General features: G+C 41.2%; 1 protein-coding gene across 1 annotated transcript; it reads left to right on the top strand.

Annotated features, from left to right (window-relative positions):
- The first annotated feature begins 382 nt into the window (after positions 1 to 382).
- Positions 383 to 6,506, top strand: ccdc51 (coiled-coil domain containing 51). The gene is made up of 7 exons (XM_042510336.1): positions 383 to 631; positions 2,026 to 2,113; positions 2,200 to 2,398; positions 2,951 to 3,088; positions 4,030 to 4,194; positions 4,379 to 4,585; positions 5,171 to 6,506. The coding sequence occupies exons 2-7, from the start codon at positions 2,109 to 2,111 to the stop codon at positions 5,765 to 5,767; spliced, it is 1,311 nt and encodes a 436-aa protein (XP_042366270.1). The 5' UTR covers positions 383 to 631; positions 2,026 to 2,108; the 3' UTR covers positions 5,768 to 6,506.
- Positions 6,507 to 9,452: the final 2,946 nt, after the last annotated feature.

Genomic DNA, 9,452 nt, shown 5'->3' with positions numbered 1-9,452 from the left:
TACGTTGGTTTGCGTGTTGCTAACACAAGCAGAAAGGAGGGAATAATAGGAAATAAAGATGTTTAAATTAGCTATTGAAAGGATATTTCTGCGCCGAATTTCCCGGACAGTCGTATTGATTCGCAAAAGACAAAGTTACGTTACCTGTCTAACATATATATGTTTCTGTGGAGCAAAATAAACATTATGTGTGATATTTTTAATGCGGTTTGGTCGAATAAGAAACGTTATCAGGCTCGTGCGCTCTTTAGCAGCCGTTAGCTTCAAAGCTACAATCCTGCCAGTAAAATACGCTCCGCTAAATTCTGTCAGGTCGTCAAAAAACATATAGAAATACATACTACTGTCATGTAAAATCGACTTCTCACCTTCTCTGCCGGACATGTTTAAAACAGGTCACAGTGGGTTGAAGTAAAGAAAGAAAGAAGCTGTTTTTTAGTGCGAGTACAACCGGCTAATCCGCGCTGTCAGGACCCCGGCGAACTGTGAACCGGAAATACAATGACCGCTATGCGCCTGAACAAAAAGTTCACCCGGCTGCTAGCTGTTTCATTTGACATCAAGATGCTAACTATGTAATCAAAAGAAACTCCGTCTGTTTGGCATGTATGCCTCGACATCAATAAAACAGGTATGTTTATTTTTATACCTTGTTGTATAAGAAAAGCTGTCGCAGAAACAAAAAACAGCAACGAAAAGTCGATAACTGTTAGCAACGTGGAGCTAAACGCTGGATGGAAATAAAGCAGGGACATGAGCAGAGCTGTCAGTTCACCTTGGAGGAAAACTGTAAGAAAAAGTGACACAAATGATCCACAAAAGTACAAAAGTATTTCCCTCCAGGCTGCGTGGTTATTTATTTTATGTGTCAGTTATTATTTTAAGTGTTATATCAGGGATACTGCACTTGCTTTGCCTGGGGGCCACTTGCAAAATGACAGGAGGTCAGGGGCCACAGCAGCCCCACACGTTTGTGGGATTTTGGGATATTTCTAGGCCTTTTTTTTCTTTTATTACAATTTTAGAATTTTAGGTTGTTTCGAGGGTTTAGGATTTTCAGGATTTAAGGACATTTACAGGACTGTTTCTACGATTTAAGGACATTTCCGGGACTTTAGAGTATTTACAGAGTTTGGATGTTTCTTGGATTTTGTGATGTTTCTGGGATTATTGGACATGTCCAAGATTTTAGGACATTTCTAGGATTTGATGGTGTCTCTGGGTTGTGCTTATTTATTTATTTTGAGCTTCAAGAAAATAAGACATTTTTTTAAGCAAGGAAATAATTTCCATAAAACTCTTTATAATATCCCTAATTATATATTTACATATATTCATTTATATATCTATTAGATAGTACAAAAGTATTGTTAAGCTGACTTTTTTCAGTTATTCCTTGTTTTAGGAGCTTCAAGAAAATTAGAAAATTATTATTAAAAAATCAAGGGAAAATGTTCAGAGAAATTTATAATTATTGTGGTTCTGTTCATGTATATATATTTCTACATAGATTATATATATTTAATGTTATTTTATGATTATGAGCGGATCAGTCAGCATCTGTAACTCATCCCTGACTTTCTCTTTCAGTCTGCAGCGCCGTCACGTCTCACGGTGCAGGCTGGTCAGCAGGTCAAAAAGCGAAAAGCTGCTAAATAGCATTAAAGTCGGCACGTTAGTAGTCCTCTCCATCACCCTGGGACCTTAGGTCGTCTTGTTCGTTTGTTTTTGGACGTGGAATTGTTGGGCAAAACGGGTGAAATCTAACCAATGTATGCTTATCATTATCGGTTCTAATTATCGGCTAAAAATTTTATTTTCTGAATTGTCGGTACGACGTCATAAGTCCCGTTATCGGGCCAAAAACTATCGGTCCCTATCATTATCATGCATCCCTAATCAGAGATATTTTAAGAAGCTGGACCCAGTGTAGCAGAGACATCAGCACATCTCCGGCTGCTTGTTGAAATGATGCACATTTGATAGTTTATCAATCATAAATATTTTATGATCTTTTTCTCTCAGTTTTCTGTTCCCGGGTCGGCTCTGCGGCTGCAGTGAAAGTGAAGCTCTGACAGTTTTCAACCATTTGACTGCTGCCCTTCTCAATGAGGTATTTCTGCACCTGAGCTTTTTTCGACTGGTTCTGCATATAAACTGCAGCACTGAAGCTGGTTAACAGTTTTTTTACTGTCTCAGGTACAGAGGAGCTCAGATCTGTCTGCGGGCTCATGGCTCGAGCTGTCTGTCCCGCCTCTCCCTGCCCGGCAGAATCACTCCGGTCCGCACCTACAGCTCGCAAAATCAGCCCGGCTCCCCTCCACCCACCAACCCCAGCCCTCCTGAAGGGAAGAGTGGAGCTCAGGTGGTGAAGGAGCGTACCGTGGCTGCCTTACAGGTACAGGAAATGCATCATCGGACTGTTGATGACAACTTTACAGACCAAAGACATCACTGACTTTTTTGAACTGATGGGGGATGACAGGGATACTCAACTTGCTCTGCTTTGGGGCCACTTTTGCAAAATATCAGGAGGCGAGGGGCCAGTTGTAGCAGCCCCATGTATGTTACTTGGATTTAGGACATTTCAGGGATTGGAGAACTTTTCTAGGATTTCAGGATATTTTTAGGATTTAAGGGCATTAGGTTCTGAGCTAGGACCTCTGTCAGGAGCTGTGGGGGATCCTCCACTGGCACTTTTTTGATAAACAAGCTCTATTTTGACGCTGTTTTATGTACTCTGGCACCTTATGTATACTAAAAATATAAAAACAATTCCCAGTGAATGACTTTATTTTTATTGTTAATTAGAAAATGGTTGGGGGGCCACCTGGCACCCTATCGGGGGCCAGATTTGGCTTGTAAGTTGAGCATCACTGCCCTAAATCCTTTAATAATTTTATTCAGCGTTACCATTAACACCGTGTTTCCTTTTCTCTCCGTCCTCCAGCATGCAGGTGAATTGGGGCAGCAGTGGGGTCAGCGGGCGACTCAGACGGCCTCCGCCTCCGTCAACTACTGGTGGGAGAGGTACGAGGAGTTTGTCGGACTCAACGAGGTCCGCGAGGCCCAGACGAAGGTCACTGAGGTCAGCAGACAGTAAGAAGCAGGAAATCTTGAAAATACAGGATGTGTTTGCATGTAAACAGTCAGTGAAAACACTCAGTGATCTGCAGAGTCTGAGTCCTTCATGGCTCGTTGTTGCCCTGCGTTAAATTATTAAGGACAAATGATCCATACTGAGAAAGACCCAGAGCCGCGGACGTGTGTGTTTCAGGGTTCCAACAGACATGGAAAACCTGGAAAAGTCAGGAGATTTCACAGTCACATTTTCCTGGCCTGGATAAGTTGTGGAACTAGTAGAAATCAAAGTTCTGGAAAAAACATGGAAATGTGTTGTAATATATTAAATTACACTTATGTCACATGGCGGTTCATTTATTTTCTGTAGCTGCCGACGTAACGTAGCTTCAATATGCTCAACATGTGACAACATTTTGGTTATGTTTTTATTTGTTCGTCACGTATGATTCTTTATTTTCTCCACGTGTTTTGTCTCTCCCTGCATGTATGCCCACTTGGCAAGTCAAATAACTTTGTAAGCACTTTTGGCTCAGGGAAAGGACATAAAACTTAAAATGGCTGTAATATGTATTCATTTTACAATGATTTTTCAAAGAAAACATGGGTTTTGGAAGACATATTTTCTGTAAAAAAAAAATCTACATTTTAATAGAAAATTGAAAATATTTTTACTTTCTTTTCTTTAGTTTATTTCATTTTAAGTTTTGTGATTTTTACAGAAAACTTTTTTATGAGAAATCTTATTTTGTTTTTTCTTTTTTTTTAAAAATTAGAAAGGCATGTTTTCTTTAAAATGTTTTGGAATATTTTTTAAATATAGTTTGAATATTATGTGTTTAAAAAGCGCTGGGCAAGAAATATACATTTTTGGTGTTTAAAAAGTCAGGAAAAAATTATGGAAATTTTGTCCATGACAATGCGTGGGAACCCTGGACTTTCTTCCAGGCTGAGGCGGCGTTCATGGTGGCCAGAGGGATGGTGCGCGAGGCTCATGCCAGCCTGGAGGCCCTGCAGGTCAGACTGAAGGAGGTCAGAGACCGGCTGGACAGAGTCTCCAGGGAGGAGGCTCACTACCTGGAGCTGGCCACGCTGGAGCACAAGCTGCTGCAGGTTAGATGAATTGGAAATATAAATGAAAAAAGCGGCAGGAAACACATTTGTCGTATCTGTCATTTGGTTTTGAGGTTTTACATTGTTGAAATAAAACTAGAAGATCTGCTCAATAATGTTTATGTAAAAACAGATCAGTTTAGGTTAATTCGTAACAAACCTCCGTGCTCTTTCCTGACCGCAGGAGGAGCGGCGTCTCCGGACAGCGTACGAGAACGCAGAGGGTTCAGAGAGGGAGAAGTTTGCCTTGTTCTCAGCCGGCGTCAGGGAGAGCCACGAGAAGGAGAGGACGAGAGCAGAACGCACCAAGAACTGGTCCATCATCGGCTCGGTACTCGGAGCCCTGATCGGGGTCATGGGATCAACATACGTCAACCGCGTCCGCCTGCAGGTGAGGAGGGCTGACGAGAGCAGCTGGATTCACACACTTATCAATTCTGCACGAGGTGTGACTTTTTGAACAACACTGACTGAAAATGTCTCATTTGATGCACTAAGTAACCAAGTAGGGCTTAGAGACTGGAGTGATATATTGACACTGACTTTTGCAAAAGTGGCCCCCCAAGCAAAGAAAGTTGAGTATCCCTGGTTCAGGGCATATATTGGCTGAGAATTCAAATAATATTGTAAGTACTTTTTCTTCAGGCAATAATCACCTGAAAATAAGAATCGCCCTGTTTTTGTTACCTTGTTTTTCAAAAAAAGTGCCAGTGGAGGATCCCTCGCACCCCCAACAGAGGTCCTAGCTAAACCTCTAATGTCCTACAAACGTCCTAAAATCCAAGAAATGTTCTAAAATCCAGCATGTGTTGTAAAATCCTAGAGATGTCCCAAAATCCTTGAAACACAATAAAATCTGAGAAATGTCCTAAAAATCCTGGAAATGTGCAAAAATCTTCAAAACACGTTCCGCTCAGAGTCGTTAGAGTTGTGTGAAAACTTTTGTTTCAGCTGATTTTCAGTCTCTCATCTGCAGGAGCTGAAGAATCTGCTGCTGGAGGCCCAGAAAGGTCCAGAGAGCCTGCAGGAGGCTCTCAGAGTCCAGGCTGGAAACCATCGCTCCCAGCAGGACGAGCTCCGAACCATCATCGACAGCCTCAGGCTCGCCCTGAATGACGCGTCCACACAGAGGGACATCGTCCTCCAGGAAAAGAGGGCTCCGACCTCAGACTCACCCGCGGTGCCTCTCTCAGCTCTTAAAGACCTCCACATCGGCAAAAAGACAGAGTCGCTTCTGGAGTCCCTGCAGCCACAACTGGGCCAACTGGGACAAGGACTGGGTAGAGTGGAGAGCGAGTTATCGGTGGTGAGGAGGCTGCTGGAGACCAAACCTCAGGCGGAAACACGCGCCGCTCAGCCGCAGTTAGCAACACCAGAGCGTCCAGAGCAACCAGAGCGACCAGAGCGAGGGGACCGGTGGGAGTCGGAGGCGGTGGTGAAGCAGCTGGAGGAGACCCAGAGGACGCTGGGAGAACGAATCAGGACAAACACTCTTTATAACGCAGTGTTTACCTACACCGCCGCCGCCATCACCGTCTCTGCAGTCTTCCTGCTAACCAGAGGGACTGGTTAGACACGAGACCTCCAGTTTGTTCACACGCACTGAACCACTGTCAGTTACTGGGAGCGATAATCTGAATGAATTATGTCAGAAAACATTTGAACTCAGACTCTGTAATAAACTGGTTCCAGGTCCTGATTGGGCTCCTCTTCCACTGCTGCTGTTTACTGCACCGCTGACTGCCTCTAAATATGATCGAGTCCGTGATCTCAAGATTAAATGTGAACTAAGAAGAGTTTAATTCCAGCTCGCTGTATTCAGACTTGTGCCGTATGTAATATTTCATACCTTCATACCTTCCTGAATCTTCTTTGGTGTACATGGTTTATGACGGTATGAGTGTGCGGCGCTAACACCCTCCAATGGCCAGCTCTGTACTTACTTTCAGCTTTTCAGACGAATAAATACACATTTACACAAAATGTTAAGAAATATAAGTAATTAGTGATATTCTCGTACTCATGTTCCTTATTAAACAGAGAGATAAAACTTTACACCTTTTAAATTTAACTTTCTCTCAGTCACAGATGACTGATGAGGATTAATTAGTTAACTCATCATAAAACACACTTCATTCAAGCTCAACAGAAACAAAATAAACCATCTTGGTTACTCTCGCTAGTAATCTAGATAGTAAGTCAACTGTTCTAACAACCACCAGCTCAGGTTTGATCGAAATAAATCCTTAATTCACCTTAATTCAGATGTAAAAAAAACATGCTGTCTCTCTGCCTGCTGGCCGCCGGCTGTTTGAAGTCCTGTAACTTCTCGCTCCACCACTAGGTGTCACTGTGTCTTTCAGCTCAGCTGTCTGTTCTACCAGTTTAACCAATTTTTAGGCCTGTAAAAGTTTTGGAAAACTAAATATACCTTGAAAGTTTTGAACAAAGTCATGGAATTTTGTCTCACAAACCTGTATAAAAACACGATATGTTCAAGGACCTTTGGAAATTTGAAAAAATAATTTCTGTTTTTACAGTTTCTGGAGGTGATTAATGGTGTATTTTTTGGTGATTTTTTAATTCATTTTTATTTCATGCCTTTATTGGGACAGGAGAGCTTAAAGGGGGAGAGAGGGGGGATGACATGCAGCAAAGGGCCGCAGGAGTCGAACCTGCAGCCGCTGTGGCAGACACGGTCCCGGCACATGGGGCGCCCTCTCCTGGTGAGCCAATGGGTGCTCATTTTTGGTGAGGAGTTGTTTTAAAGAAAACAGTCCCTCCAAACCTGCAGACCCAGGGGTTTGGAAGGCATGTTTTTTTAATATAGCCGAAATGAAAATCATAAGTCCCTCCCCTGTGCTTAAAAAAATGATTTGACATGCCTCCCCCTTTTTGCACCACCCCTCCTCTCTCATTTCATTCATTATTCTTTAAAATAATATATATATCAAAAAGCTGTGGTATCATCATGAACATATAAGTTGTATTGATGGTCGTTGTAGAGACAGTATAGTCTTTAAAATTTGTCTCAAAGTCATGGAAAAGTCCTGGAAATTTACTGGTAAAATGTGCATGAAGCCTGCAGAGGAGATGACACGCAGCAGCCAGCAGGGAGCAGCAGCTGAACGTGATGCATGAAGTCACATCCTCATCAGTCTGCTGCTCTGTTTGTTCTGCAAAAGTCGTGATCTGATCATCTGATTCACTAATTTACAAATGAATGTGTATAAAACAAGCTGAACTTATGTGTCCATTAGAGGGAAGTCCTAATGCTGAAACGTGTGTTACACTGAACAAACATCTCAACATTTTTTGCTCCCATGTTTCTTTAAGTTAAAGATGTCAGACCTTTTTCATGCGTTCAGTAGTTAGATTTCTCTCAAACTGTGTTCCCAAATTTGTTAAAAATCTGTGTTAATTAGCACTTCTCCTTTTCCAAGATAATCCATCCAGGAGACAGGTGTGGCACATCAAGACGCTTATTAAACAGCATCGTTACCACACAGGTTTGCCATTAGACGGTCGCAGTAAAACGACTCTCTAAAATGTGCAGCTTAATCTTGAAAAAAATACATTTATCAGGATTAAAACAATAAAAATAACATATATTATATTGGAAAATTGAAGGACTAATAAGACTAAAAAAAATAAATAAATGAAAATGATTTTTAAAAAATAGAAGAAAATGTAGATAATGAACACAGAAAACAACAAAAATAAAACAGATTTGACAGGTCCCAAAAATATTTTTAAAAATGTAAGCTCAGAAGATCAGAGGCTGTTAAAGCAGCAGGTTCATGTCCATTGTTAACACTTTGGGTGTTCTGGTGTCCATATACTTTCGGCCCTGTATTCTCTGTGCTGGTAAATCCACTGCAGCAGGTGTTGAGTCTTTACTTAGCTCAGTGACGAACTGATGGCTTTCAGTACACACACACACACACACACACACACAATACTGACGCCTGGTGTTTAATCCGGTGCAGGTGTGTGGATCCGGTTGTCTGTCCGTCTGTAATGTGTCCGGGAGAAACTGCTCTGCACTGTTGTATAAAACTTCTCCCTTTCTGAGTCGGGTCAAAGTTTTAAAAAGTAATAAACTGCACCAATGCTTGTTTTTTGCTTTATTGGAAAAATGGAAATGTTTGTTCTTGGAAATAAAATAACCTGACGCTGTCCTTCAGCATTTTTTATGAGCACGCTCTCATCTGACGCCGTCCAGCCGCGTTCTGGTTGGACGCGAAAGGTGGCCTTTGGCGTCGAGTTCGTACGCCGGAAGCACGGACAGAGCGGACATATTTGACGAGTTTGGAGTGAGAACAGGCTGGAGTTTCGGACGTATTTCAGTTTTTGAGAACAAAAAAGAAGACCCATGTTTTAAAGTAACATTACGTAATTTACTCGTAAAAAATTTGCGTCATGTCAAAAAAAATTTTTCTAAACGAAGATGTTCTGTTGCCTAAATGCACTGTTGCAGTAATTTGTGCAGCACAGAGATGCAGCCCTGTGCTTCTCAGTCAGACGCCGCGGGGCGACAGAGCCTCCGTGTCAGGTGTAAAACGAACAAAAGTGCACAGAAATTACACATATGAATATTCACATTCCTGTAACCTTAAATATGGAAGTGCAACTGACTAAATCTTGAAACTTGAGACTTAATTTGAACTGTAACTGATCTTTTTATGCATTTTCTGTGCTCAGTAATTCAACTTTGTTTGTGGCATAAACAGTAACAGAAAACATTTCAGTTAAAGCGTCAGTGTTTGTGGTCTGTTGTAAATGCGGACATCGCCCTGAGCTGATGTTTGATGCCTGAATTATTATCACAGTCAGGTTGTGTGTGGAGATTTAACCCTTTAGAGTCTTCATCAGTTTTCTTGTGCTGTATTCAGATGCCTTTCAAAAGCTTTTAAACCTCTGAAACGTGAGCAGATTGGTCTGATTTCTCTCAAAAACATGAAGGAAAAGGCGACCAACAATTTGGTGAAAAAATCTCTCACAAAATGCAAGAAACTTGTAAAATGTTCAAAAAAGAGAGGGAGAGAGAAATATTAGAAAATATTACCATAAAACTGGATTGAAATATCCAGAAAACTATAGCTCTAATTATAATAATTATATATTTAAAATTAAGTTATGGTGAGAATAGATATTTTATTTTATTATTATTAATTTAAGTTTTTGCACTTTTTTAAGAGGGAATGTTATTGTTCATTTTTTTGTCTCTATTTTTGCTATTTTTCAGATAATTTTCT

This window comes from Plectropomus leopardus, chromosome 2 (assembly GCF_008729295.1).
Source record: "Plectropomus leopardus isolate mb chromosome 2, YSFRI_Pleo_2.0, whole genome shotgun sequence".
In the NCBI taxonomy this organism is placed as follows: domain Eukaryota; kingdom Metazoa; phylum Chordata; class Actinopteri; order Perciformes; family Serranidae; genus Plectropomus; species Plectropomus leopardus.
This window is presented reverse-complemented; position numbering and strand designations above follow the sequence as displayed.

What these genes read in the sequence shown, in the direction of transcription:
- ccdc51 (XM_042510336.1), top strand. An exon ending in GTACCGTGGCTGCCTTACAG is followed by an intron (nt 2,399 to 2,950) that starts GTACAGGAAATG and finishes TCCGTCCTCCAG; the next exon opens with CATGCAGGTGAATTGGGGCA. An exon ending in CCCAGACGAAGGTCACTGAG is followed by an intron (nt 3,089 to 4,029) that starts GTCAGCAGACAG and finishes ACTTTCTTCCAG; the next exon opens with GCTGAGGCGGCGTTCATGGT.